The sequence below is a fragment of the Alternaria burnsii genome (assembly GCF_013036055.1).
Source record: "Alternaria burnsii strain CBS107.38 chromosome Unknown 746, whole genome shotgun sequence".
NCBI lineage: Eukaryota > Fungi > Ascomycota > Dothideomycetes > Pleosporales > Pleosporaceae > Alternaria > Alternaria burnsii.
The window spans coordinates 520,276-548,269 of NW_024066109.1; the positions used below are offsets into that span (position 1 = coordinate 520,276).

Genomic DNA, 27,994 nt, shown 5'->3' on the forward strand with positions numbered 1-27,994 from the left:
CTCACCATCATTACAGTCATACCCCGCGGGGACATGCACGAGGACTACCATCGTCCCATGTTTACCGCAACACTTGCTGTTCCAAGCTGTTTCTCGGACTATCGCAGCGAATCCGGGGAAGGGTCCACTTGGCGTTGAACAAGGTCAAGCCTTACCCCGTAGTTGGCATCCGGGGTCGTGGTTGTTTATAGGCAGAAAATGCACGAAGGATGCATGTAAGGAACTTGGCAGTACGACCGTTATCGACGGTGTGGTGGTGAAGCTTGACAGATCAGCGGTTGCCAGTAGCGTGTGCGGGGTAAAGCGGGTCGGTGGAATATCTGTGCCCGTAGCGGAATGCCCTTTTAGACCGCACACTTAGTCACATCAAGCTCTGAATCTTTACCTGGCCGTTATTAATAGACGTGAGTATACACAACGCACATGTTACGATTCGATAGCATGCAGAATACCGTTATAATCATGTATAGTGGTCTGCTGAGCAGCTACAAAGGCATAGATAGTGTAGGCCGAAAAGCCCTGGAACCGAGTGTCCAGATTCAGGGTATCAGGCGAAATAACCAAGCTTTGCAGGATGAGCATTTCCGCCCAAGATACCAAGTACCGACTCAGCCTCCGTCCACATGCAGACAAGGCGAAGGAGCCGCTAAAGAACGATAATATTACGGGATGGACCGTCGAACATGGTGCAACTGGGCGTGGCGACAAGTCGCTTAATCCGCTACTGGCGGCTGTAACAACGTCTCTAGCTAGCTTATAGTCTTGTATACCCACAATCGTATTGGCAAGTTCATTTAGGCTGTCCTGGCAAAAGACCGCGGCCGGTAACACACCTGGCCTCTTACACGCGCCGTATGTGTCATTACAGAAGGAATTACCTGAGTGTGGACATAGAAATAAAGCTGTGACGCCACCAGACTTGAATTTTACGACTGCTCGTCCCTGTCGAGCTACTCATATTCAGCACAGCACAAACAAAACCAAAGACACTCTTACGTGAGATGGGTCGCAATTACAAGAACGACCAAGCACTAATCTTGACTTAGGTTGGCGCTGAACCATGGGAATCTAAATGAATTCTGCACGATGCGCCTGTACAAGAGCTGAATCGCGAATCCTTACGAAGCGAAACAGAAAGATTAGTTTGTGTATTAGTCTAACAAACAATATTTTCGTTCTTTGAAAAAGACGCTCTGTTTTGCGTGAATGTATCGAATGCAAATATAGCGAATGTAAATGTGGCAAATGTAAACATCCAAAGTCCACAACATCCCAGCACCATCGCTTGCCTCTCAGGATCTTTCGAATCAATTCATGGTGAATACAGTGGATGTTTCGATCTTGGTACTATGCCAATCAAGCGCTCAGTAGACACTGCCCTGCTTGGTAACGAGGGAATACACATAGCGTTCGTTCGAAAGCGTCGGAGTAACTCCATACCATCTTACTAAATTCGTTCGTTAGTATGTCTCTCTTCATCGTCAAGACATTATATCAACCCACAATTCACAGGGAATTCTCCACCGCCAACGGGAGCAGGCAACCAGTTATTAGTCCAGTTCGAGCTCGGTGCCACATCCGTCGGCTGGATCAAGATCGAGAATGCTCCGTCGCTGTCCGTATCGGCGTAGATTAGCGTACCGTCTGGGTAGGTCAAATTGCTACGATCACCCAATGCGTATCGGTTCAGATCGATCGGTACCACGTAATTCGTGCTGTCGTATGCCGTCAGGCTCCAGAAGCCGGTAACGGGCGGCTTCCCAGAGAAGGTCATGACGTATGATTCATTCGCTGCTAGCTGCATCTTAATCTGCGCAGTAACGGGAAGCGCCGGATCGTTGTAGGTGGGATATGCTGCTACGTGATCGGCGAGCTGGAGGTAGCCATGAAATGTATGCGCGAGCGGTGTACTCTATGCCGAAATTACCGCTCATGCTGGGAAGGAGGCTGAACCAGCCGTTTTGGTTGAATGCATGGCTTGAGGGGTCCAGGAGAGACATGAACTCTTTGCCCATGATTTCGTAGACTTGGGCATAGTCAAGGCCAGCTGGAGCAGTGTAGTTCCCATTGTTGATGTCAGTGGCGGCAAGCATAGAGTTGACACGATCCAGGTCCGATGTTTCCACGGGTGGATTCGCTTCATTCAGCTGCGCCAAGAGCTGGAGAGTCTGGGTCGTCTGAGCGACGCTGAAGTTGAATGAAAGGAGGAAAGCAGCATGTGAGATTTGGCCATTACCCAGAAGACTAAGAATTAGAGCTGAGGCTATCGGCTCTCCTACACGCTCACCATCGTCGTCTTGATTTGAGATTGAATGGCTTTGACTTCATCGACGTCAGTTGTGTTGTTTTTGAGCACGATACGAAGCATGATCCCTCCGTACGCAGTGGGCGATTTGATGATCCCCTTGTACTTGGAGCCTCCATAATTGTCTTTATCGAGCACTAGAAGGCCTGGCTCGTCATCTCCCGTGACCGTGATAAGGTAATCTCCTGGGAGACTGTGGACTACAGTCCCGAGGTTGGCAAAGTTGTTCCCATACCTAAAGGTTCGAACAAAAGTCAGCTGAGACCTTTATGATTAAAGCCAGTTGATCGGGAGTGACTCACAAGTCATAGAAAGGAACGACGTAATATCTGTTCACGGGAACATCAGGGAGAGACAGTACTACATTCGCATGCGAAAGATCAACTGCAGCTTTAGAGTACAGTGTGTCGACGTTCGGTCGGACCAGGACCTCAAGATCTTCGGTGGATAGGCTTTGTTCATGTTGGAAAGCGTTGACGCCAACTGCCTGGAGGGTCGGCTCGAAAGTTTGGGCGTACAAGGTAAGAGGATATCCGTACTGTAACGATTAGCTACCTCGATCGTCGTGCAGTGTGTTTGCTTACTTACCATCAATGCAAAAGCAGTGGAGTTGATACTGTCAATGGACATTTTACTTGGGGGCATAGTGGGTGAACATGATATGGTTGGATCGCAAGGTATAGACGCAGCCGTTGCGCCTACACTAAAGGCAAGAGCCATGTGCATGAAAGGTGATCTGAGATGCATCTTCGGGAAGACAAAATGATGGATCAATGAAGAGGGGGCTGTCGCGATAGTGAGGATTTGTTTGATGCTCCATCCATACTCTGAGGTTCCGTTGTTACTTATATCTCTCGGAGAAAGAGCCTCTCAGCCTCCCGAATAACATGATTATACTGTTTGGAAAGCTGTATACTGTCAGCACTACGTGGTCTGCATAGAACCTTACAGGTAGAAGAATAATGTATTTGCACGTGTCTCTGATATGTAGCACCGTACCTGCAACCCAGCAACTCAACCTTCTTCGAGGTAACGGGTACGTCATCAACAACGCTCAGTTTAACCCAGACGGCCCTTACCACCTCCGTATTTGCCCTCCGGTCCCTCGAGGTGTGCGTCCAAAACTGCTGATGTTCCACTGAGTACACTCTTGATGGCTTCTGGAAGTAGTTTGCTAAGCTCGTCCGCAGTACTCGCATGCGCAGCCCAAATGTGTCCACCACTTGCCGCCTTGGCGATGCCTGAGTAATCTGGGGTCGGCGCGAAACTGATGTTGAGCTCCTCATTGCTGACCTTGGAGCCCTCTCCGTCGGGATGTACTAGTAGCATAGACCTTCGCGGTGCGTTCCAGCCTTTGTTGTTCAGTACGACAGTAAGAATGGGGATGTTGTAGCGTTGCGCAATCCAGTATACTGATCCAGGGACGGAGAAGAGATAAGTGCCGTCGCCAACAATCTGGCATACAAATTGCTTCTTGCCTTCTGTGTCGGTCGCGAGCTTGACACCAAGCGCGCCACCTCCAGACCAACCAAGACCTCCACCACCACAGTTTATCCATGAGCCTGGAAGTGTGGCCTGGATCTGATCCGCAACAAATCCAGTCTGGGTAACGGCCTCGATGGCCCAGATGGTGTCATTCGGACAGAGCTTCTTGAGTTGGGAACACAGGTATGGCGTGCTAAAATGGCCGTTCTCGTCAACGTTGGCCTCACCAGCGATGCCTTCAAGTTTCTTCTTGTGCGACTCCTGCAGCGCTGACCACCGCTGGCTAAAGAGCTGGCTAGAAAGCTTTTCCTTGAGCTGCGACTCGAGGTATTCGTTCAGCTGGGTCAATGAGGTATACGAGTCAGCTCGGTAGCGTTGTATGGCGTTTAGGTAGAAGACGGGCATTTGCTGTTTCAGGGGATCAACATCGATATGAAGGATCTTGGCATTCTCTTTAGGATGACATTGAGTGTTGATCCACGGCACGTCGCAATCAAGAACTAGAATGACATCGGCAGACTTGATGGCGGGGTCATTACCGTATCGTAGACCAAGCCAAGCTGGGTGGTTCGCGGGGAAACACATGTCACATCCGCCAGTGTCTAGCACGCGTATGCCTTTGACGTTGTCGGCCAACCGCACAAGTTCATGCACTGCATCGTGGTTTCGACCAGAGTATCCAGTGATGATGAGCGGCTCTTGAGCATTGGCTAGGGCTTCAGCAATCGTCTTGACGCCCTTTGGAGGAAGAGCAGCCGGCTCGACGGGCTGCCAGTAGTCCATCTGCAGCTTGTAGGGAGTCAGATCCTCTTCCATGGGCTCACGGGCACCATAGAGATAGACAGGCCCCTTGGGATCGCTCATGGCAAAGGACAAGGCCCGATTGACCATCTGCTTGACGTTCTTGCCCGACTTGATCTCGCCAGTGTATCGGCAATACTGCGCCACGATCTGCTTCTGGTCCGGCACGTCTTGTATCCAGTGGATGTATTCGGTTCTGCTGCCCCGCATCTCGCCTTCGATGGTGAAAGGCGATAGGCCGGCGAAAATGAGGACAGGCGCGCGACCGCATGAGGCATTGTGTACGGCGGCCCCGAGGCCTTGGGTCCCGACGTCGACGTGTACGATGACGCATTGAGGTTTGCCCGTCAGTCTGGCATATCCGTCTGCCATGGAGAGGGCGACCATCTACACTCGCCAGTCAGTCTATGCGCTTAGCCAAACAAACATGGGGCACCTACCTCATTGGGACATGTGATGATCCTGGGGAACTGTCCTTTCTTCTCGTTCTGGCCCTTGACGATAGCCTCGATGATGGAGGGATGGTCCGACCCGAGGTTGACGAAGACATGGCTGACGCCGTACTCCCAGAGCGCCTCGAAGAAAGCGAACGAGGCTGTGTAGCTGCAGACTGTCAGTATGGAGTGAGCCTGTATATGCCTACACACGCTGTACTTACACCATGATGTTTGCAGGACCTATGTTGGCATGTGGTAGATGTCAGGCTCGAAGCTGCCTTCAGGGCACACGTGGGAAGCAGTCCGATGACGGCGTGCGTCGGAGTATTGTATACCCCATGGCTGTTATCGTGGAATAGGGCACCGAATGGACAGCGGCCCCACTAGGACGCGGGGAAGTTGCTGTCACGGTTGGGGTTGACGGCATGTCAACTCGTTATCGGCAGTCTGAAGGGCGGTATCGGCTGTCCACGGCTCAATCGCGACGTCACATCATCTCCCTGGTGTAAGAAAATCAGCCAGAGATGCGCGTCGTGATATGTCTGGGCAGGTGCAGATGATGGAGCTTGCCAGACCGCGCATTTTCGCGTTTGATTGCGTCGCGGCTCCATTCCGCCCTATGGAGAGGCCAATCCACGGCCAAGACACCATCATCGTTTCTTCACTTTTCTCGGCAGCCACATTGAACAACCTCAGTCATCGTATCAACAGCAAAATTTGCACGCGCTCAAGATGGCTTTCACCTCAGAGTCACGACTCCGGCACCGTCGTTGCACGAGGGCGGCACTACGAGACATCACTATGAAACGCGTTTCACACCGTGCTTCTGTATAGATAGTCTCGGGTACGCCGTCATCATATCTGACTTGTCATCTACTGCTCACGTCATAGCACTTCTCATCATGCTTTCCCATGTCATCTACGTCCTTCTGTCTGTTTCTTCGTCAATTCTTGCATATCCAACAGAATGCCCCTCCGATTCCGCAAGGCACGTCCAGCATCCCATTTGCCTTGGGCCGCCGCAAATCTATGTTATCGAAGCCAGTGAGGGAAAAGGTCTGGGAGCTTTCGCTACTCATGATATGGAGATTGGCGATATCATCATGCGCGAGACACCCGTTCTCAAAATCCGCTTACCAAAGCTCGCCAAAGGAAGCCCATATCCCATGGCTGCAGTGGCGAAGCTACTTCATGAGCAGTTTGACACACTTCCACTCGAGGCAAAAGAGGAGATTCTCTCGTTGACCCACGAATCCAACACTGTGGACCAAAAGAGCACGGATGCTCTAGGTACCATCTTTCGCAACAATGCTTATAATACCGGGAATCAAGTCGGCCTGTTCCCGAAGATCGCTCGCATCAACCACTCGTGCCGACCAAATACGAGCTACTACTGGAGCGAAAGGCTGAATAAGCGCATCGTGTACGCGACACGCAAGATAAAAGCAGGGGAAGAGTTTTTTGTGTCTTACATCTCCCTACTGCTCAGCCAGGAAGACCGCCAAAGGCAGCTTGATCGGTTCGGATTCAAGTGCCATTGCGAAGCATGCGCACAGGAGCGTGCCGCTCAACAAGCCAGCGACAATCGCCGAGTCACGATCAAGAACGCATTCACAAAATTCGAGCCTCAACTCGTTCTCGCGGCTCCGCAGTCCAAGGCTGGGAAACGCCAGGCGCGAAAAGATGCTGCAGTGAGCGTGCAGCTCGCCCAACTCGTACAAGACGAGGGCCTTGCCGATTACTACGCCAAAGCCTACAGGATCGCAGCCATAAGCCACGCCAGGGCGGAGGATTGGGCGACGGCAGCCAAGTGGGCAAACAGAGGGTACGAGATACGCTACATGGAGGACCCAGAATCTCCAAGTACATTGGAGCTGCACCACCTCACCAGCACTTTCATATCAAACTGGGAAGCAGAGCTGCAGAGTGGAGCCTCGACATGAGATATTGCAAGCGACTTCCATGCTCGGTTCGCATTGCCCTGCATATCATGCAGAGGATTGGCCGTCCCAGGCCTGCGGTTCGCACCTGCGGCCCTGTTCACCCGGTCGCCCGCTTATTAGCCTAATGCATTACCACGCCTCTACATCGTCGACTTTCAAGAAACGTATCTTTACCTGACGATTACAACAACTGCTCCAATCAATAAGGGAGACATGGGTCTGTCGCAGATTACACCAACAATGTCTACGCAGAGGCTGATCGACCGTGATGAGCGCACTCGCCAGAAACCCATGCTTGTCCTAGTCCTGGGCATGTGTCGCACGGGGACAACATCCATCGCCATCGCGCTCCGCAAACTAGGATATACTTCACATCAGATGCGCGACGTTCTTGCCAAATCATCCGAACTTGCACTATGGGAAGAAGCCGTCAACGTTACTCTGTTACCATCCCAAGACCGGCCTGCAAACCAACGGAAGATGGAACCCTACGGCAAAGAAGAGTTTGACAAACTTCTAGCCAACTACGACGCTGTTATGGACCTACCTGGCTGTGTATTTGCGTCGCAATTGGTAGAAGCCTATCCGGACGCTAAAGTCATCTTGACAAAGAGGAAGTACGAAGACTGGGAACAGAGTATGCAAGAGAGCATATGGTGTCTTGATACGTGGCGACTCTTCACAGTTTGTCGACAACTCAACCTCACACAGCTGGCTCCGTTGATGCGACTCGTACACTCGGTGTTTCAAGTGCACAGTAATAACAACTACGGTGGTCCTGCGGCGAAAGCAGCTTTTAACAAGCATTACGATACTGTTCGATCACTGGTACCCAAAGACCGCTTGCTGGAGCTTGACACCGATGAGGATTTGGATTGGGAGCCCCTTTGCGATTTCTTAGGCAAAGAAGTACTGAAAGGAAATTTCCCAAGAGCGAGCGAGGAGAAGGCTATGCGCAAGAGCCTCGAGAATGCGTGGTGGGGTATGGTGCTGTACTTCGTTTCAATGGTTCTGTTTCCCGGTGGTGTGGTGTTTGGCTCATATCTGCTATATACACATGCAGATGATTTGAGGGCATATCGAGATGGGTGGTTGATGGTAGCAAAGAAGTACATGGATACAGGGGAATTGTGAGATGGTGTGTAAGGGCGATCTTGTGCTTGGGAATGTAATGTCAATCTCAACGCTTACTTCGTATTGAGAATTTTTGCCGTGTCAGCCGTGGTCATGTCATATATCTATTTGTCTATAGTCATCCCGGAACCCCATCAATCATGCACGCGTTACATGCCACAGAACACTTAGGCCTTCCATCTCAGCAGAGTGAAGGAGTGTTTGCCAAACTTGAATTTGCCTTGTCCATCCCAGCTACTCTCCTTGATACCAACATTTTGCACACCTTCAGTGTTGACCACGTCAACGTTGTCACCAGTGACAGTGTGCACTTCGACCTTGTCGGCCTTCAGACCAGGGATGTCAACCTCAAAGTCCAGCTTCTCGTTAACATTGGTAACAGCAAGGTTAATGAAACCATCGTCGCTGAGCGTGGCGCTGCAATCCAGGTAGGGCGTCTCGATGGTGTTGCGGATCCAGCTGGGGTTCGTGCGGCCAGTGTATTCTGGGGCACGAACATTGAGTGCAATGGTATGGCCGCGCATGTACTTTGAGAAGAGGAGCAACGGCCACCAAGAAGTCTGCTTGACAAGACCGTCCTTGGTTGTCATCAATGGAGAGATGACATTAACACTTTGTGCAACGGTTGCCATTCCCATATCCTTCGCTTGGCGGATGAAAGCGTTGAGGAAGTTGGCCACAGCGAGAGCATCGGAAAGTGTATACTTCTCTTCAGCACCAAGCTCACCAGGGGCGCGGACGGGATCCCAAACGTTCCACTCGTCAAAGCAGATAGTTTGTCTGGGTACTGTCTCCGGAACCTTGTTCTCGATACGCGCAAGGTCAATCAAGCTTGCTGTCATTTGTACTGCCCGTTCAGCCGCACGAGGCGCTGTCGCATTGGGAAGATGTTCCTTGTCGGCAGTGTAGATATGGATGGAGTGCATGTCGATGAGCGACTTGGTGGTATCGCCACTGAGACCGTGGACATCCCATTTGACGCACTGGTTGAGGACATAGTAGTCCCAAGAAGAGTATCCGGTTTCACCACAAAGAATGGTGGTGATGGAAGGGTCGAGTAGCTTGAGAGCTTTGGCCCACTGGTACGCCTTTTTGGCGTAGTCTTCTTTGGTCATCTGCTCGACTTGCCACGGGCCCCAGCATTCGTTACCGAGAGCCCAGTACTTGACCTATGTGGCTGTCAGTATGGCTGTGGAACATGAATTTAGAACGTATGATGTTGATGCACGTACGTTGTAAGGCTTCTCGCGGCCATTCTTCCGACGGAGGTTAGCATAGTATGTGTCGCGGTCCGAGTTACAGTACTCGAGCCATCCAAGCGCTATATTCAGTCAGATTGTACACGACTAGATCAAATGCGCTGCGCATACCTTCGTCCAAGGTGCCGGTCCCAAAGTTAAGGCAAAGGTAAGGTTCTGTGCCGACTTCCTCACACCACTGCATAAACTCATCTGTGCCGAATGTGTTGGGCTCGATGCCAATCCATGCAAGCTCAGGCCTAGACTCGTGATTAGCTTTTCGTGTTCAACATGTTAAAGGAACGATGGCTCGATTCGATGTCACATGAACAAGCATCTGACGCCAACGCAACAAGCAATAGATGCACTCCAGACCGAGGCTACATGCTGTAAGGCAGGTGTGCAGACCAGAGCACGCCACGCACTAGTAAATCCGCGTAGAAATCTTACCTCTTTGGCCTATTCTCCTTAGGTCCAACACCATCAAGCCAATGGTAAGTGGCCACAAAATTGCCGCCTGGATACCGTACTACTGGCACATTGAGTTCCTTAAAAGCTTCAATGACGTCTTTGCGGAAGCCTCGCTCATCTGACAAAGAATTGCCGGGGTCATATATGCCGCCGTAGATGCAGCGGCCCATGTGCCTGGTGCGTGGTTGGTTAGCCGAGAAAAAGCATGCACACACAACGCCATCCGAAGGGCGTCTATCCTGAACTTACTCGGTAAATCCTCCATAGATGTTGTCGTTGATCTTAGCAATCTTGTGGGAAGGATGAATAGTGATGGAGGGCGTTTCGCTCTCTTCAATCTTGGTAAAAGTTGCCATGGCGTTGACGAGAGGGGACGACTATGTTTGTGAAATGGTTTTGTCTGGATTATCAGAGGAGAATTCCAAACTCAAGATCAAATGTCACGATGGTAGTGGCATGACCTTCTCGACGTCGTTGAAGGCTCCATGACGTTCCTGCAACATTCCGGCTCGGCACCGGTGCCAACACCAAACTGGCTGATGCATCCGACGCTGACGCATTTTCCCATTCGTGGAATTTCAGCAGCGTACACTAACTTATCTCATTCCGGACGCACGCCACACTACTGTTGTTTGCGGTTAAACAACCGTGCCAAGTCACGGGAAGCCAAGAAGCATTCCACCAGTCGAAAGGTAACGCATCTCGCATATGCATGTCTACTATGCACGTGCTAACGTTATCGCGTTGGCGGTAAAGTGACAAGTCGGGCTACGATCAACCGAGCAAGTGCCGCTGCCTCGGTGTTGACGCCGATGGTTGGTGAAGCAAGGATGAAGAGGCGGGTTGCGGAGGTAATAGACGCGGAGGCGAGTCAGTGTCCCCGCTCTTTGCGGAGACCGTGGAGTATCCTCGTCTGATGCGTTCCCCAGACCGTGGTCAGCCATGCGACAGTGCAACAAGGGCAAGGCCATCCAGCCAGGCATGGAAAATTAGAGCATCAAGTATAAAGGCCCAGCATGCTGCTGATAGTGGGTCTCTTCACGCATCGCATCTCCCTCCCCACTGCAGCTGTCAACATCGCCTGCAGTCGCCATGGCGCTCCCTCCCAAAGTATACCAGTTCCTCGTGGGTCTGTTTGCATCCCTCGGTTCGCTGCTCTACGGTTATGATCTCGGTGTCATTGCCCAAGTCATTGCTTCTGGAGCTTTCAAGCGCGAATTCAACAACCCCGATCCAAATGCAACGGGAGCCGTTGTGTCAGTCTTCACAGGCGGTGCCTTTTTTGGCGCCATGTTCGGTGGTCCCATTGGTGACAAACTTGGACGACGACTGACCATTCTTATTGGTGCCTGTGTAAGCCATTGACAATTTCCTGTATTGCGCATTATTTTGCTAACAAATTGGTCGTTGTAGGTTTTCATGCTTGGTGGTGCTCTGCAGACTGCTGCTGTGAACATCAACTACCTCTACGCCGGACGTGTCCTCGCTGGTGTCGGTGTCGGTCAACTTGTGATGATCGTCCCCTTGTACCAATCCGAATTGGCGCATCCTAGCATCCGAGGACGTATTGGTGGACTGGTGCAGTTCATGCTGGGTATCGGTGCCCTAGCCGCCGCCTGGATCAGTTATGGTGTTGATCTTGGTTTTGATGCCAGCCAGAACGCTCAATTCCGTGTCTCTCTGGGTATCCAGGTCGTACCTGCCTTCTTTTTAGCTGCCCTTATCATGTTGTTCCCCGAGTCACCCCGATGGCTCATCAGCAAAGGCAAGGTCGAGCAAGGTCTTCAGAACTTGGCCAAGCTCCACGCTCACGGCGATACAACCGACGTCTGGGTTCAAGCTGAGTTCCAGCAAATCCAGGATGCCCTCACATTTGAGCGTGAGCATGAGGCTCAATCCTACATGGAGCTTTTCCGCGACAGGTCGTGCTTCCGTCGTCTCTTTCTCGCTTGTGCACTGCAAGCCTCTGTCCAAATGACTGGTGTCTCGGCTATTCAGTACTATTCAGTCACTATTTACAACCAGATGGGTATTAGTGGCACCGACGCACTCAAGTACCAGGCCATATCTTCCGTTCTTGCTCTTTGTGGACAAGCGCTCTGTATCGCCTTCATCGACCGATTGGGACGCCGCTGGACCTTGATTGGTGGCAACCTCGGTAATTGCCTTACCTTCATCGTTTCAACCACTATGTTGGCTGTTTTCCCTCCTGGTGCAACAGGTAACAAGAGTGCTTCTTGGGGCTTCATTGCTGTTACTTGGCTGTACAACTTCTGCTTCAGCTCCACCTGCGGACCGCTATCTTGGATTATTCCCGCCGAGATTTTCGACACCAAGACCCGTTCCAAGGGTGTGTCCATCGCCACTATGACATCTTTCGCGTTCAACACTATGATTGGCCAAGTCACTGAGCTCGGTATGCTAACTGCGGGATGGAAATTCTACCTGCTGTTCGTCGTAAGTATCTCTGCGGTTCGGAAACTGTGGCTCGATACTAACAAGATACGCAGATTTGCAACTTCACCAACGCCGCCTTCTTCTACTGCTTCCTGCCCGAGACTGCCAAGCGTCCACTTGAGGAGATGAACTACCTCTTCACAAACGCTCCTCTCTTCGTGCCCGGCATGAACAAGAACGACTTTCCTACCGACCTCGAGCGTCGTGTTGAGGAAGTCGCTGCCAAGCAAGGGTCAATATCCCACGCCGAGCATGTGGAGGCTAAGGTATAGGAATGACACAAATGACGCATCCCCATTCCACCTTGTCGTTCATTGTTAACATCTTTGATACGTTACTCAATCTTCAATTGTGGAACTTTGATAATCTTAATGTTATAAACAGTCTTTGTGAAGGCTTTGTCAATTCTGATCATAGACTGTGCGCAAGTCTGATATTAAATATGAACCACCACGCTGCTTGTTTCTGATATTGTTTGGATATGTTCGAACTTCGACGTGAAGCTTCCAGTAGTTGAGGTGATAACGTAGCGCGCTGCAATCGGATATGTACCTTAGTTTACCCATAATGCAACACGTAGTTAAGCCTGGAAAGAGCACCTCTACAGTGTCCCGAATCAAACATTCTGGTTCGACGGCATGCTTTTCTACTGCTTCTAGAGTTCCACAGCCAAACACCGCATGAATACCAATTCTTGACTCACAGACCACGATTCCCTTATAGACCACACGGCTCGTATAAACTTGATTCCAAATCATTGAACACCATGCCAGCGTTGACCAACATCTTCAGCTACAATGAGACTGGAGCCACTTCTCATGACGCTCCAAATTTTCCTAACATCACTTTTGCTAGGATTGCGCAAACTTTCGTCAGTGCACTATGTTCATTGTTGGTCGTCTTCTTTCTCATGAGAGTCTATATACATCTAGCAAAAGATTGCTTGGAGATAGGAGCAAGTGCGCATAGAGATGCGCGAAGATAGGTCGATGAAGAAGCAGTCTCAGCCTTTAAGGCCTCGGGACATTCGATGTATGAGCTACGAGAAACCCCAGTAACAACTTCGGAAGGCGAAATTCGCCTGCAAGAGCATCCGTTGAATCTTGCTCATATGCCGGATGGTTCTATCACATCGAAGAAGCCTAAAAGTGATGATCAAACCGCTCATAAGCAATGAACAAAAATGGTTTGTCACAATCTGCGGGAAATGGCGATTGCTCCCCATAGTACCTGTACCAGCATCTCTTAGCATATCTCATGATCTTTTGCGCGACAGCGGTCGGCCAGCTAACACTCTGACTTCGGATGTGGCATTAGGTACAGTAATCTCATCGGAGGAGCAGTACCTACGTACCCATACACATGGCCTTGCACACTCCGTAGGCTCATGATAGCAAGTAAGGGAACTGCCATATCTCCGCTGCACTAAGCACCTTGTATGTCGTAAACCTTACTCTTGGAAATCATCCCTTCACTGTGATCCGTTTCGGTGACCAATGTTGAAGCAGAAGAAGGGTCTGATGAAAACCATGAGTAACCTGTCATGATGGTGGTCTGTACCGATGTCTAAACATGCGCCGTCTGCAGGTGATTCGTTAACGATGTTAGGACATACAGCATTCCCGATGAGTCTGAAATTTGATTGAACCTACAATTCAATCGGGCCTCCTACGCATTGTGAACACACTACGACCTTTAGTTTGACAATGTATCAGTGCATCATTTATAACATTTGTCTTTCATACTGAACCAAAAAATTGCGAGAGTCCTACAAAGCATGTGTGTAATAAATCGACAGTTCACTTGGACAAGACAGGGATCAGCAAAACAAAGTCACATTTGAGTCTCAGAGAATAAAGCGAACACAAAGATGGTCCTGGTTACTCAATTTACGACTGTATACGCCACGGATTTCGTCCAAGCTACGATCACGCCGTCCGTGTCCTCGACGTCGACATTAACGACGACAACAGCTACCAGCTCTTCAGCTGCTCTGCGCAGCAATGTGCTGCAGTCTACCATCTCGACCTCGTCAATGGTTGTTCCCTCTCAAACGTTGTTACCAGCCTCCTCGGAGACCGCCATACCCGTTGCTCCAGAGCCAAAATTTAACGATACTTTTGCGTACGTTTCCCTCGCTGCAATCATTACTCTTGCTGTACTACAGATCGCTATGGTTACGTACTTGGTCTATCTACGTTTTAAAGGTGAGTGTCTCCATTGTCATGACCTGCAGCAGCAGCTTCGTAAGTGGAAATCCGGGGAGCTGAAGCCTATCACGCCTCAGATGGTTTGGAGACGCGATGCGCTGAACAAGGTTGCTTCGGCCAGCAATCCTTCTTCGAATCTCGATGTCGAACTGGGATTTGTTGCACATGAAATGTCTCGTGCTCCTACTCCAATTCAGTTCGAAATCGACAACAAGCCGACGCTCTTCCAAAAAGCTAGAGCCAAAGTCTCACGTAAAGACAAGTCGTCAATTCACATGCCAGATCCGTTGCCTGATGATGGTGTTGATCGATTCTTCACTGTCAATCCGGATGCACCCATCAACAATCCGGAACCTTCTCGTCGTACTACGGCTCTGCTCCCACAGACTACGTACAATGCTGGTAATCTATATGCAACTCGCAACTCTCCTTACCCAACTTCTTCCATATACTCTCAGGATATAGACCCTGTTCGTACCGATGGCAACGGATCGCGTGTCTTCAGCGACATCTGGACACCGGATATTGCCAACATGCGCGGCCCTCCTCGCAAAGAGTCGTATGATTCAAACCTACACGCCGGGCACGCTACTACTAATCACGATCCGCACGACGCTCGTCACAAGGAACGTACCATTCCAACAACTCCAGCTACGCTAGAGTCTAGGGAGTACAAGGAAGCCGAATTAGCCCTGAAGCGCGCATCTGCCACGGACTCCGAGAAAGATGGCCTGAGACCGTCAGAGCTAGAGGATATCCAAGAGGATTTTTCACCAGGGTTGACCCGAGCGCTGGCCAACAAGCGTAAGTATATGTGAAACCGAGTCCTCATTAGTCGAACATATCACCAAAAGCTCTGATGATAAGTCCATGAAGGCCAAAACCTCCAGATAACCGTGCCAAACGTCGCAGCGCTGTAACGTTGGCCACAGAAGTGACTTTCGTCTGGGAAGTTCCTGCATTCAAGTTTGGTTTATGTGGGGGGTTGTTTTCAGCACTCGAATATCTGTGTGCTATACATACTAGTATTAAGTCTTGGGATTCCAATTCTCTACAGTCCTATCCGCATCTGTGCTCATATCGTGATTCGCCCTCGGTGTAATTGCAGATTCCGATACTGTTATTGTGTCGCGCAGAGGAATATTAGGCGGGACCAGAAATAGTGCCAGAATTTTGAGTCGCTGTTCGAGCATATATATACGATCTGAAACCAGGCGTGTTCAAGGACTTCAACGTGGACGTTGGTGTTGGCGCTTTCGAAGTGGTGTTGCAGTCGCGATCAGGGCACTTGACTAAACGCCGCGGCTGGCCGTCAAGCTGCATGCCCGCCGACCACTACCCCTCAGCCAACAAACAATCGAATCAGCGAGCTATCGCATCTAATATATATGCTCCAATGCGAAGTCGCTAGCAACACCGTTTTGCTATCAAGCAAGGTCGCGAAAAGGACGAACTTCTATGCCCAGAGTTTGGTTGCGCGGCTGAGCGGGCAGTAACTGCGAGCGATTATGGACGACGCGCTAGTTTTCCCGCTCGTCTCCCGATGCATATCGCGTCCGCCATCAAACACACGATCAACTCCATCATGAGCATCTCCAGTTCCATCGGCACAACTCTGTCTTTTCTTAGTTTAATATGGATCCCGGCTACGCTGCTATGTTGCTTGCCATGGATTCAAAAACGTTAGAAAGCACCTGACGATTAAGTAAATCAGGCCAACGCTAATCATGTCAGAAATGTTGTATCTCCATAATTTCACCTTCTTCCCAGGGAAATGGTTGGTACAGCCCGAGAGAGCGGGATTTCTGAGTACGTCGGCTCCCCTCGTCCTCCATCACAGGATATTGTGCCGCAAGGTTTCTTGGGCTTATACAGTTAGAAAACCAGGTTGTCCCCTTCCGCATCACCTCAAAAGACGGAGAGCGGCTTTTCGCATGGCTAATAGCTCCATTGGGAGTATACGCTAGAGATGCCGACGCCTTCATACAAGAGAAGACAGGTACCGATGTAGAGCATACGCTTGCATGGAGATTGCTGCGTGACGATCCAGAAGCAAGACTCCTCATCTATTTCCATGGCAACTCTGCTACGTTGGCACAGGAGCGCCGTACAATAGAGTATCGCTCGTACTCTGCTGGGGCGTCTGAGAAGATGTTCGTCTTAGCATTCGACTATCGCGGCTTCGGCATCTCAACAGGCGACCCCTCGGAGAGTGGCTTACTGAACGATGCAGAGGCTGTAATTGACTGGGCTTTGAACACCTGTCTTATACCGCCAGAGCGGATTGTGCTCCTCGGACACTCACTGGGAACGGCGGTCGTATCCGGCATCGCACACCGTTATGCGACCAATCTCGGCATCGAGTTTGCAGGCCTGATCTTGTGTGCAGCCTTCACGAATGCTGGCAACGCATTCTCTTCGTATTCAATCGGTGGAATTGTTCCCGTTCTTGCGCCTGTAAAGGTATTCCCTGCCTTCCAAGCCTGGTTTGCCCGTAGGATGGTAGACACTTGGCGAAGCGATGACCGACTGGCAACAATGGCGCGTAAGTCGATCAAAGCCCATAATATTGTGGGACTATCTCAGAAGTTTTCAGATGTTCAGATTTCCTCAGATCCGTCTGTTCCGATACTGATGACTTGGCCAGGAACTTGCTCGAGGTTCAAGTTGGTCCTCGTTCACGCCGAGAGTGACCAGACTATGCCATGGCACGAAACCGAGTCGCTGTTCCAATCGACACTTCGGGCCGCAAAGGACGCGAGTCCTAATGAAGACAATCTCAAGAGTCTTGAGGTCGTAGATTTGGGCGAAGCCGGTAGACAAGAGGTTTGGCAGAGCAATTCGCGCAGCATCTCAAAAACGATTGCTAAGCACGGCGGTACGTACTCGTCCTGACAGTTTGATCCCTGAAGGTCGGCGCTTGCAGATTGCGCGTTTCGCCCATTGTCAGACGAGATCGGGTTGCCCCACATCCGTCTAACGATGTCGATACACTCTTGCACCCTTCATTTCCTGGCTTCAACGACTCCATGGAGCGCATTGCATAGAGCCTCAGGCCAATGACAGTATGCTCAGGAAGATCCTGATTTCACGCAATGCAGACGTCTACCCCACACGTGGTGATCGGGACCAGGCTAGCCTCACACCCATGCGGTCATCGCCGCGCTTTCCGGTCCCGCTAGCTGGAAACAGGGCTAACGCTTCATACTAGGACACAACACGTCAATGACTTGGTCTCCTGTAGCGCTCACGATCCTTCAGGTTTTCGGCCTTACGGCTGATACGGCATGAGTTGTAGGCTGTGCAGCCTTCTGTAAAGCATCCGATGCAACCCCTGGAGATCGGGAACGGTCTCAGGTTCCTGGTCGCCTCAGTATCAGGTGGGTAAATCAGGATAGCTGACGAATTCCAATGAACGGTTCATTCATGGACCACATCACACCCTCAGGAGCATCTGTGAAAAGAAAGACTAATGGGAGTCGGCTTCGCACCAAGAGTTGTAGCGTAACTCTAGTGCGTGAACGCGCAAACGCCACGAGTTCTGACTTCTCGGCATAGCGGCCATGTGCGTCAGTCCATTCTCCACTGCCCATGACGTCTCCACGGGTGGCTCATCCAGGCCCGCATACAAAGCGCTTCACCGGCAACTGTCATCCTTTGTGTTTCAGTACCTGTTCATCGTTCCAGACGCCCCCACGTCCAACTGTCGCTTCACCACCCTCCGTGTCCAATCTACCCTAGTCGCTTCCGTATCTCTTGACTTCTTTCGACTGTGACTTCTTCTTAGCATTGACATCACGCATAACACCAAAGCCTCGCCGCCAAACCAAACATCGAACCCTCACTCTACCGAACAATACTCTCACAACAAACATGCCTGCTATCGCCCACCTCCAAGCACGCTTCTTGGAAGACTCCAGTGGTGGTGGTGGAATCTCGGGAACAGCCATCGCCCTCATCGTGTGTCTTGGAATCGTACCGTGCATTGTCTTGATCTGGGCTGTTTGCTATCTCTTCTGGGCCTACCCATACGACCGTAACTGCTGCTGCATCAAGCGAAAGCGCCGCCCAGAACCCCAAAGTGTATTGAACCAAGCGCCGATGAGCGAAGAGACACTATACGAAAAGCCCGGTGTCGCACCACCACAACGACCATTTTCTGGCCAGTATAGGACCGACACAGGAAGCTCAAGCAACAGCGGACGTCTGCAGAAGCAGCAAAGGCCTGGTAGCGGAGTCGACGCCCGGAACACGCGTATGAGTTTGAACAGCGTCGTCAGTGCCAACACTATCACTTATGCCCAAGAGCCCAAGCCATTTGTGTGAGGATTCAATGCAAAGCGATGATTGCAAACCTTGTCGTTGGCAAATCCTCTCACGGGGGTTATCATGACCAGCGGAACCATGACGACGCAGCCGCGGCCAGTCCGATCTGACTGACGATGTCTTGACGCCACGTCGAGAAGACGTAGAACTCGAAAACCAGCCAGCGGGTTTGAGCTGATGAGTGTCAACACGAAAAAACCACAGCCACAGAAATCTCAAAATCGCAAGGCCTCAATATAGCGACTACAGCCTGCGACGCAGCGCTCACAAGACGCTTTTCCTCCCCACGATGGGCATGTGAGGAAGATGAGGACTGCGCTGGATCGAGAAGTTCAGTACAGGGCTGAAACCTCAAGGACGTAAGACGTCGATTGTACACTATTATTACTATGCATGCAGGACATTTGCATCTGGGATGGAGTTGGCGGCATAGCATTTGATACGACGTGACGATAAATGACAATGAACAAATCTAATTATCACAACGAGGTTAGCATGCTGGTGAGATTAGCGTAGGTGGTGGAGGCGATGAAAGCGGTGACATTGGGATGATGGGTTTCGAGGTCAGGCATGCAAATCACGAGGTGGGTCTGGGGCATGTGATAGGTCGAAGGGCGTCAGTATGCGGCGGCGATGGATGGTGAGCCTCGCAGCTCCAACATGTCAGCACAAGCCTTGTAGTGGGGTAGTGGGTAGGCATATCAGCCGCGACTCCCCAATGCTGAAGCGGTAGCTCGAGAGTGTTTCTCATGTCAGAGTTGAATCTATCTCCATCCCGCGTATTCGTTCGTGTTTCGTTGCATCGGGGACGGCCAGATTACTTGTCCGACACGCGCAGTAGACGGCGGCCTTCTTATCTCCGCGTCACAATCGCGTTTCCGCCACCGTAACTCGTCCAGAGGCTACGTCAACATCTCGTACCAAAACAAATTCGTCGCAGGCGGCGCCTTCAAGGGCGCTCTGCGACACGACCAAATACCGCCACCATTCCACCTCCACAGCACTTTCCGCGTTCTTTGTTCCGCGCATCCCACTCGTCGCTGCTTTCTGCGCGCCTGCGAATGCTTCGAAGTTACCTAGCCCGACCCAGCGCCCGAAGCGTCATACACAAGAGCGTGGGATTTGGCGGCGCAAGCTACATCAGTTTGAGCCTAAGTACGCCAATTAGAATTGAGAGCAAAGCGAATTCGACAATGGCAGGACACGATGGCGAAGAGGCAAGGCAGGGCGGTCAGCAGGCTATGCTGGCGAGCCAACGGGCAAAGGAGCAGGGAGAGGCACAGGGGAGGTTCTCCAAGTGGTTCCCTCTGTCTGCCAAATCGGGCTTCGAGCAGTGGTGGGCGGGACTATCGCCTATGGCGTGAGTAGTGCCCCGTGACAAGCGTATTCCACATGTGTACTGACTTGTGCCCACCTTTAGAACCGAGCATCGCGTTCTATCCTACATTCCTCATCTCCAGAGCCCGCCCACACATACGCAAACAGGCTCCGCGTCTGCTTCGGCTGGTCCGTCCTCGGTAGACCTTCAAGCGCCGCCCAAGCATCCCCAAGACCAGACGACCACGAATGCCACCAACGACCCGTACGGACCGCGAAGATGGAATTCGCAAATGGTTCAGCTAAGTGGCAAGGATCGTGCACTGAACGAGTTCTCCGTGGAGCGACTGGGCGAAGAGGTGGAAAACAACTTGGTTATGCTCCACGGGTACGGTGCTGGACTTGGCTTCTTCTATCGCAACTTTGAGTCCTTATCGCGTGCCGAAGGCTGGAAAGTCTTTGCGCTGGACCTTCTCGGTATGGGCCGGAGCAGTCGGCCAACCTTCAAGATCCATGCCAAAGACAAGGAAGGCAAGATCTCAGAGACCGAGTCGTGGTTTGTGGATGCGCTGGAGGAGTGGCGGATAAAGAGGGGTTTGGACAAGTTCACATTGCTAGGACATAGCTTAGGAGGGTACCTGGCTGTTGCTTATGCGCTCAAGTACCCGGGACATCTTAACAAGCTGATTCTTGCGTCTCCGGTTGGTATTCCAGAAGACCCGTACGCAGTCGACGAGGAGATGCCTGATCCACAAGACTCGACCATGGCGAATGAGTTTACTCAAGATGCTGCCGAGACGAACCAGAGTGGTGTGCAGCCATCGACAGCGGACAACAATAACTTTATGAACCAGCGGACAAAGAATGGTACGTTGTTCAGTAGCAGAGTTGACGCATCTCGCTAACATTCCACAGCCGACACCACAAAAGAGGCTAAGCAAGCACCAAAGAGGCGATTGCCGTGGTGGCTGTATTCTCTCTGGGAGGCCAACATGGTCTCGCCCTTTACTTTTGTACGTTGGTCAGGGCCTCTCGGTCCCCGTCTGGTATCAGGCTGGACCTCACGCCGCTTCTCGCAATTACCAGAAGAGGAGGCGCTGGCGCTGCACGACTACAGCTACGCTCTATTCCGCCAACGGGGTAGTTCCGAGTATGCGCTTTCCTACCTGCTCGCCCCTGGCGCTTTCGCCCGCAGCCCAATGATTCGCAGAATCCAGGCTGTTGGCAGGCAATATATCCAACCACACGAAAGGCCTACCGCGGATGGCGACGCCGCAGCTAGTTCTACTACGCAACGCGAGACTGGCTACCCAGTCATCTTCATGTACGGGGAGAACGATTGGATGGACGTGGCTGGTGGGTATGCGGCTGAAGAGAAGATGAAGCAAGAACGCGAGCGCCTACTAGCAAACGCATCGGCTGAGGAGAAGAAGAAGGACCATGGGGTAGGCAAGGTGATCATCATCAACAAGGCCGGTCACCATGTATACCTGGATGGTTGGGAGCAGTTCAATCGCGTCATGTTGGAAGAGATGAACGAAGTTAGACGCAGAGAGCAAGGGCGGGGTCATGCATAGATGTCTGCGTGTTAGAAGGATTGCATTGTTTGGCGTTTGATTTCTGTATAGCGTTGCGAGTTTGGGCATTCTTCCACCCACAATTCAGTATCCCCTTCACACCTTGACCGACCCATCTGTTCGGTTTGCATGGGTGAATGGGACCCCTCACTTCCGCGAGACGATCTCACATGAGCCCCTGCATATTTCACCCCCGCTCCGTCCCGTTGACATCGTTGACTACTGCAGGGCCAAGGACGTGTCAGCCATCTCAGTGAAGGAGCCTGCCTATACGAAGCTAGCATTGTGGGGTAGAGCTGTATGCCAGCAATCCATGTCTTCACCGCTCCGGCTAAGCGAGACAGGTGCATCATCGGGAGCGACTGACCGACTCGCGCCGGACACCCAGCATTCGATATAGGCACGAGTACCCCTCCCAACGCGTTGCGCATTCTTCTAGACGTGTACGCGACCCGTCTGATGATGACAGAGAGGAGAAGAAGACAGGCACGAGTCACGCATAGCATACCCGCATCACTACCATCTTCATAGTCGCCGCCAGTGTCGCATTCACATGTCATTGCCAAACGCACCCACAGACTAATTGATGGCGCCGCAAACACTCGACCAGATTGTCAAGGGCGCACCGGCGCCGAGCACAAGCCTGAACAAGGTGGCCGAGAGCGTCGAGAGCGACCCGCCGCCCTACTCTGCGTCCATCCTCCAAGACACACCCCACAATGCCAACAACGACCGCCTGCCCACCATCAAGACCCCGCGACCGCCCGTCCTTAGCGATCCGACATGCCTCCTCCCCTCGTCGCCGCCGCAAATCTACCTGAATCTCCTCATACTCGAAGCCAGTCTTCGCAGCCAATACCTCACCCTACGCGCCCGCCGGCGGCAGAACACTTTCGTCCTCACACTGTTGGCGGTATGGATAGGCTTTTGTTTCTACCTGTTGTGGTTGCGCCCACGAGAGGACGGCAAGGGTATTGGAGGTTCACAATACTGGCTCGTTGATATGCTGCAGAAGGTTGGCTTCATAACAGGCGTCGTCACCGCTCTGCTCTTCTGGGCGACTGGACAATGGGAGAGAGGGGTCAGATGGCCGCGCCGGTGGATCGGCGTTGCAAATCGAGGGCTCAGAGGCATGAACGCCAAGATTGTCGTCATACGCGGGCCGTGGTGGAGAGAGCTGGTGGAATGGGGTCACTTTGTTGTGCCCTTCTCTGGTGGGCTGTGGGGTGGGGAGCAGGGAGGCAGTTCCTACCACTTCATCAACGTCGCGCAGGAGAACAAGCATGCATTAGACGGCGGCCGACCCCGCCATCGCATCGTGGAAGACGGCAAGGAATACGCCGAGGAAGACATTGCACCGGGAGGCGACTACATCAAGCTACTCCTCCTCCCGAAGCCCTTCACACCCGACTTCCGTCAAGAGTGGGAAGTCTACAGAAACGAATACTGGGCCACGGAGAACGAGCGACGAGCTGAGCTGCGGAAACGCGTCCGCGCCAGACAACGTGAGATTGCAAGAGAAGAAGGAGGATGGCTATGGTGGACAGGCTGGCGAGGCTGGAAGCGCGCACGCGGTCTCAGTGGACGAAGCGCCGACGTAGAAAAAAGTGGCCATCACCACGGTCACAGCCATAGCCTCTCGCACACAGGCTCACGGAAGCGAAGACAGAGTTTACTGCAAAACCCAAGAGGAAGAGACGGGTCGCATTCCCGTAGCTCTTCGCGAAGCACAACGCCCACCCCCGACCTTGACATGGACGGTCGTCTCCGGCCTGCCGAAAGCCGCGAGCGTCGATGGAGTAACACGTCCACCAGTACAACCACGAGTCGCAAGTCATCTCTCCGCTCTAACTCAACCATCACACAGGGTAACGCGCAATCGGCAAGACAACCGCCACAAAGAAGCAGCGTGGGGTCCCGACCTAGTACGCCTGGTGAGGGGAATCTACCCTGGCAGAGTAAGAGAGCTAGCATGCTGAGCAATGCGTCGAGTATGAGTGAAATGGAGGAAGATGGCGGGTATGAGGCTGCGACTGAGGGGAGGGGTGATATGAGACCGCCGGTAAGGCCGGTCGGGAAGAGGAGGAGCAGTCGCGAGGGCGGTAGCAATAGTAGTGGAAGGGCCGAGAGCGCTTGATTATGACTTGATCATGAAGTGTTGGGGGAAGTGGCAGGTTGATCGTTACGCATCTATGTTCTGGCCATGTTTTACCATACTTTGAATTGGCGATTCCATGTTCAAATAGCGAGTGTCTTACTACGTAGCGGGATTATAGTGAGAGTTGGTGGATTGTATTCAAGAGATTTCATCATGGGCTTGTATATGAAGTCACTTTTGTTGTGCTTCCTTGTAGTATCGTAGAAAGGTTGACTGCCCGTACCATTGTCAGCATGCATTTTCTCTAAGCCAGTGAGATGTTTGCAGAATCTGGCTGTCCCCGTCGATTCGTCGGACCCTGTAGGAGCAAGACTCTCACGATCAAAACATTGCTCGATCCATTCCGTGATTGTAAGACGATAGTGCCACAAAAACCATAATCTTACCTGCCGTATTTTCAGAGTGGAGAGGTCGTGCATCTTATCGATAGTAATGGTCCGCCCCACCTTCCATTCCCACAAAACCATGCAAAAAGAGAGCCTATCGTTCTATGCGAGCTTTGTAAAGAGCTTCCAATAATGGTGTAAGCAAAAAAAAAGCGACCGATGTGGGACTCGAACCCACAGCCTCAGCCTGCGCCTCTGAGTGTTTGACTCCCATAGGAGGGCTGCGCGCTACCATTGCGCCAACCGGCCAATTGCCTGTTGTTGAAGTGATTGATGATTTTATATAATATAATGCATAGCGTCTTTTGCTGTGCAAAAAGCTCCAGAAGCAATCATTCCTATCCTTATGGTCATCGTCCTTTCCAAAAACAAGTCGGCCAAATTCGGCTGTCGACATTTGAACCTTTCAGGGAAACAAGGTCTGCGAATTCGTAAGACGCTAAAGGGCGATGTCAACGGCAAGCTCCCAACAGTGTTCTGTCATTTCTTTCATGCTGTAAACAACTATGCTAAAGGTGACAGGAGTCGATCCGGTGTCCAACAGACATAGCAGCTGGTAGCATGGCGGTTTGCTGCTTCTCACTCTTTTTGAGTTCTCTGATTGCACAATGTGACGGCGTCGCTCAACCTGCATCTCGACTTGTGAATGCTAATTTCCTCCGATCCGTACTTCACATTGTGCGGGGCGATGCGGAACAATGAATAATTTTAGTAGTACAACTCGCCTCTTTACAGCTACCTTATCCTTGCTTTACTTCGAGATCAACCTTGCAGCTGACGATGGCGACGTGGGATCGCTTCCGACACATGGATTTGATCGAAAAGGTCAAGGAGATTCGGTCTCAGCTTTCCCTCTTCGCAACACGTAGTAAAAATAGCCCGAAGTACAGAGCAGACTTAGTTGAGCTCCAGCGACGTGGTCACGAGTATCGCCAAATCTTGGCCCTTCCTGTGACTCTCGCAAAACGTGAACAAAAGATTGATGACGGGGAAGTATGGAGGTGGATCCGTGAAACCAGAGACCTCCTGATGCGGTGTGAGCACTGTTACTTTTACACGATGTTTCACCTACAGGACGCGGATTCGATCTTCAGGATACACCACATTCCTAAGGGTTTCGCAACGCTCGATCAAGGCAAGTCAATTGGAATTATGTCTTGACATTTACTGACCTATCGCCTGTATAGCACAACAACGGGATCTGTACGACGCGTGGATCTGTTTCGATAAACATCCACAGAACATACGCAATCGGAGCAAAATCGAGTTTGAGTCCTTCGTCTACATGGTTCGTCTTCGTCTCCAAGCTCCCACATGATATATAGGTAAGTGTATTTCCAGGCCAATAAGATAAGCCCACGTCTGGCTTCAAGGAACGACTATCTGACCGCGAAGTTTACAACAACATGCAAAATGCTCAAGAATCTTCAAGAGCAAGTTACGGCAATCGCAGGTCAAGCGCCATCCAAACGACTCCACTATTCATCTGTACAAGGAGAGGAGACAGTACCATCGAAGAAAGCGAAGCCTGACTCTCCTGGTAAACATGCGGGTGGACAGAGGGTGGTTGATTGGAGTAGCAGTTGAGTTCGAGGACTGTTCCCACTGACCGTGTTTGAGGGATTGGTGTCGGGAGTATGGCAAAGGAGTAGGTTGGCGGCTCCAGTTCAGGCTGACGCCTGGCATTGTTTTGCGTCGACCATTAAAGTCGTGCTTTCAAGGACGGAGTTTATTGCGGCAAATGCATGTAGATAACGGCATGCATACTTGGAGTATGTCCGTGGAAGTAGTACACGGCAAGTATTAGGTTCGTAGCCCAAAGAATATATTGCCATCACGCGGGCTCGCTGTGCCGTCGATCCATATTCTCGTACCCATGCTCTTGGTCTCTTTGTAGCGGCGGACTCATGAGAAACGCAGGTGTGACTGGTGTCGGTAACTCTGTCAGGTATATGTTCGTCATTCTGGTTCCGACAAAGGTCGTTCTTGCCGTGCTAGGTGTCACTGGCTCAAAGCCTTTCCATAACTTGGCCTGCCGGTATCGTCTTGCTGGTTGTGGGCGACGGAGTCTCCACGCGCGGTGAAGTAATAGTACTATAGTCAGGATGAATATGGTACCGACGATGCCTATAGCGACGCCGATTCCGATGGCGGTTGGGGTAGAGAGCGAGTGGCTGTTGTCTGTATCGGAGTTTGCCAGCGACGTCGTGATGATCTGAGCGGTGCAACGATTTAATAAAGGCATGCGAACGGTAGATTTCGCAATGGTGGATAGCATGACCATGACTGTGCTTGCGTACTCGGCCTGGCAGTCGCAGTGTTGGTATACAAATTGGAGCCATCAACAAAACTATTCAGGTAGGCCGTGAGACAAATTATGCAGATAGAGCAAGATTGCAGCCAACAAAAGCCTTCACCATAAAGCTGAGCACTACATTCGAGTCGTATGCAACTAAGCGCCATCTGTGTGGATCTCAATCGATCACAGCCTTGGTAACCCACATGTGGAAGCCTCCTGCGCTTGCGGCAAATCGTGCCTACATTGACATGAAAGGTGTGGCTTAATGAGTTCATGGGTTGACATACTCATTTCTTCAGAAGTCATCGCACTCGATTAGACTCTGGAAGCTGCTCCAAAAGTGGTGCTAGCGATCCATCACTGCGTTCTCGTGCGACTTCGAGAGGGCAATGTATGAAACTGACCCTGTGCAATCCTGACAGAAATGCGTCCAAAAGCGGTTGAAATTAGACAAAACGGGCGTGGAAAAGCGACACGAGTGCCCGAAAAACACAAGTTCCCGACTCAGTGCGTTCCTCTGGCGCTTGAGGCGGGCCACACAAATTCTCATTCGACGTTGTTGCGATGCGCTGTCACACATGATGTTGGTGTATAGCCTCAGCGGCTACGACAACACCCTCTGTATCTAGCTTCAGGCGCCCCAAGTCCGAGAAGGCATGGCAGCGGCCTTTTAAAGATAATCAAGGCATTCACGAGGGTGTTGATCAACAACTTTGGGGGTGGACAAGAAGTAGACGTGCATGTCCGAACATGCTCGTGAAATCGAGGAAAGCTTGCGCATGTTGGCTGGTAATCGCCAAGTTGGACTATCCAATCAAGTAGATAAGCGGATTAGGCGCTAACCAAAAATGCCAGCGACGGATCAACGTCTCTTGTACGATCAAGTCAGCTTGACTACGAGACGACCAGTCAGCCCACTCGGTAGCTTGCCTACGAACACTACGGCAGCCATCAGCTTAGCGGCTGCAGGAATCTAAACCAGCCGGACCTGTAAGACCGAAGCGACATGTGCTCACTACGACGTATCGAAGCGTTTCTAGTAATGATGAGAGGGGGTCCACGTGTTCGCAGGAAAGAAAATGTGCTTAGCACGCGTCTCGTGGCATAATACCTGCTGTGGCATTTGTCAAAGCGAGTGTCGTGGGGGCGGAGGATATACTTTTAGTCATGGCAACGGCAAAGCGCGCGGCAAAAGAGGAGATGGACTGCGTCGGCGCCGGAAAAACATCGCGACTCGAACCACGATGAGGGGACAAGAGTGACATCAACAACGCGCGTCGGGAATACGAGACGACGATCAAAGATGAAGATGTTCTGATGGAATTCTACGGCAAATGAGAGAATCCGGTGGGCTAGAATTAGGGTACCGGCAAGAACGGGCTTGGCGCTAGTTGAACAGGGTTACAACGCGAATACCCGAGTAGGGATGCGTGGCCAGGCACCACCAATC

At 51.5% G+C, this 27,994-nt stretch overlaps 8 protein-coding genes across 8 annotated transcripts; 5 read left to right on the forward strand and 3 right to left on the reverse strand.

Moving 5' to 3' along the window:
• Window positions 1–1,364: 1,364 nt before the first annotated feature.
• Window positions 1,365–5,254, reverse strand: GT037_002739 (acetolactate synthase; the record flags this gene model as incomplete). Its single annotated transcript, XM_038927786.1, has 9 exons — window positions 1,365–1,447; window positions 1,504–1,857; window positions 1,928–2,322; window positions 2,382–2,540; window positions 2,608–2,843; window positions 2,894–3,090; window positions 3,385–4,978; window positions 5,032–5,194; window positions 5,250–5,254. 9 exons carry the CDS (start codon window positions 5,252–5,254, stop codon window positions 1,365–1,367), a joined length of 3,186 nt encoding a protein of 1,061 aa, XP_038789064.1.
• A 676-nt stretch (window positions 5,255–5,930) lies between these two features.
• GT037_002740 (set domain-containing protein) lies at window positions 5,931–6,971 on the forward strand (the record flags this gene model as incomplete). The annotated part of the gene is made up of 1 exon (XM_038927787.1): window positions 5,931–6,971. The coding sequence occupies one exon, from the start codon at window positions 5,931–5,933 to the stop codon at window positions 6,969–6,971; it is 1,041 nt and encodes a 346-aa protein (XP_038789065.1).
• A 213-nt stretch (window positions 6,972–7,184) lies between these two features.
• GT037_002741 (uncharacterized protein) lies at window positions 7,185–8,105 on the forward strand (the record flags this gene model as incomplete). Its single annotated transcript, XM_038927788.1, has 1 exon — window positions 7,185–8,105. One exon carries the CDS (start codon window positions 7,185–7,187, stop codon window positions 8,103–8,105), a length of 921 nt encoding a protein of 306 aa, XP_038789066.1.
• A 167-nt stretch (window positions 8,106–8,272) lies between these two features.
• On the reverse strand, window positions 8,273–10,170 carry GT037_002742 (glycoside hydrolase family 51 protein; the record flags this gene model as incomplete). The annotated part of the gene is made up of 5 exons (XM_038927789.1): window positions 8,273–9,274; window positions 9,338–9,426; window positions 9,476–9,603; window positions 9,794–9,988; window positions 10,064–10,170. The coding sequence occupies 5 exons, from the start codon at window positions 10,168–10,170 to the stop codon at window positions 8,273–8,275; spliced, it is 1,521 nt and encodes a 506-aa protein (XP_038789067.1).
• Window positions 10,171–10,906: 736 nt separating this feature from the next.
• On the forward strand, window positions 10,907–12,543 carry GT037_002743 (sugar transporter stl1; the record flags this gene model as incomplete). The annotated part of the gene is made up of 3 exons (XM_038927790.1): window positions 10,907–11,167; window positions 11,228–12,271; window positions 12,325–12,543. 3 exons carry the CDS (start codon window positions 10,907–10,909, stop codon window positions 12,541–12,543), a joined length of 1,524 nt encoding a protein of 507 aa, XP_038789068.1.
• Window positions 12,544–14,141: 1,598 nt separating this feature from the next.
• On the forward strand, window positions 14,142–17,376 carry GT037_002744 (sugar transporter stl1; the record flags this gene model as incomplete). The annotated part of the gene is made up of 3 exons (XM_038927791.1): window positions 14,142–15,285; window positions 16,216–16,290; window positions 16,361–17,376. 3 exons carry the CDS (start codon window positions 14,142–14,144, stop codon window positions 17,374–17,376), a joined length of 2,235 nt encoding a protein of 744 aa, XP_038789069.1.
• A 978-nt stretch (window positions 17,377–18,354) lies between these two features.
• GT037_002745 (uncharacterized protein) lies at window positions 18,355–23,838 on the forward strand (the record flags this gene model as incomplete). The annotated part of the gene is made up of 5 exons (XM_038927792.1): window positions 18,355–18,803; window positions 19,748–20,167; window positions 20,228–20,991; window positions 21,040–21,665; window positions 22,312–23,838. The coding sequence occupies 5 exons, from the start codon at window positions 18,355–18,357 to the stop codon at window positions 23,836–23,838; spliced, it is 3,786 nt and encodes a 1,261-aa protein (XP_038789070.1).
• A 2,241-nt stretch (window positions 23,839–26,079) lies between these two features.
• Window positions 26,080–26,529, reverse strand: GT037_002746 (uncharacterized protein; the record flags this gene model as incomplete). Its single annotated transcript, XM_038927793.1, has 1 exon — window positions 26,080–26,529. One exon carries the CDS (start codon window positions 26,527–26,529, stop codon window positions 26,080–26,082), a length of 450 nt encoding a protein of 149 aa, XP_038789071.1.
• Between the last annotated feature and the right edge of the window lie 1,465 nt (window positions 26,530–27,994).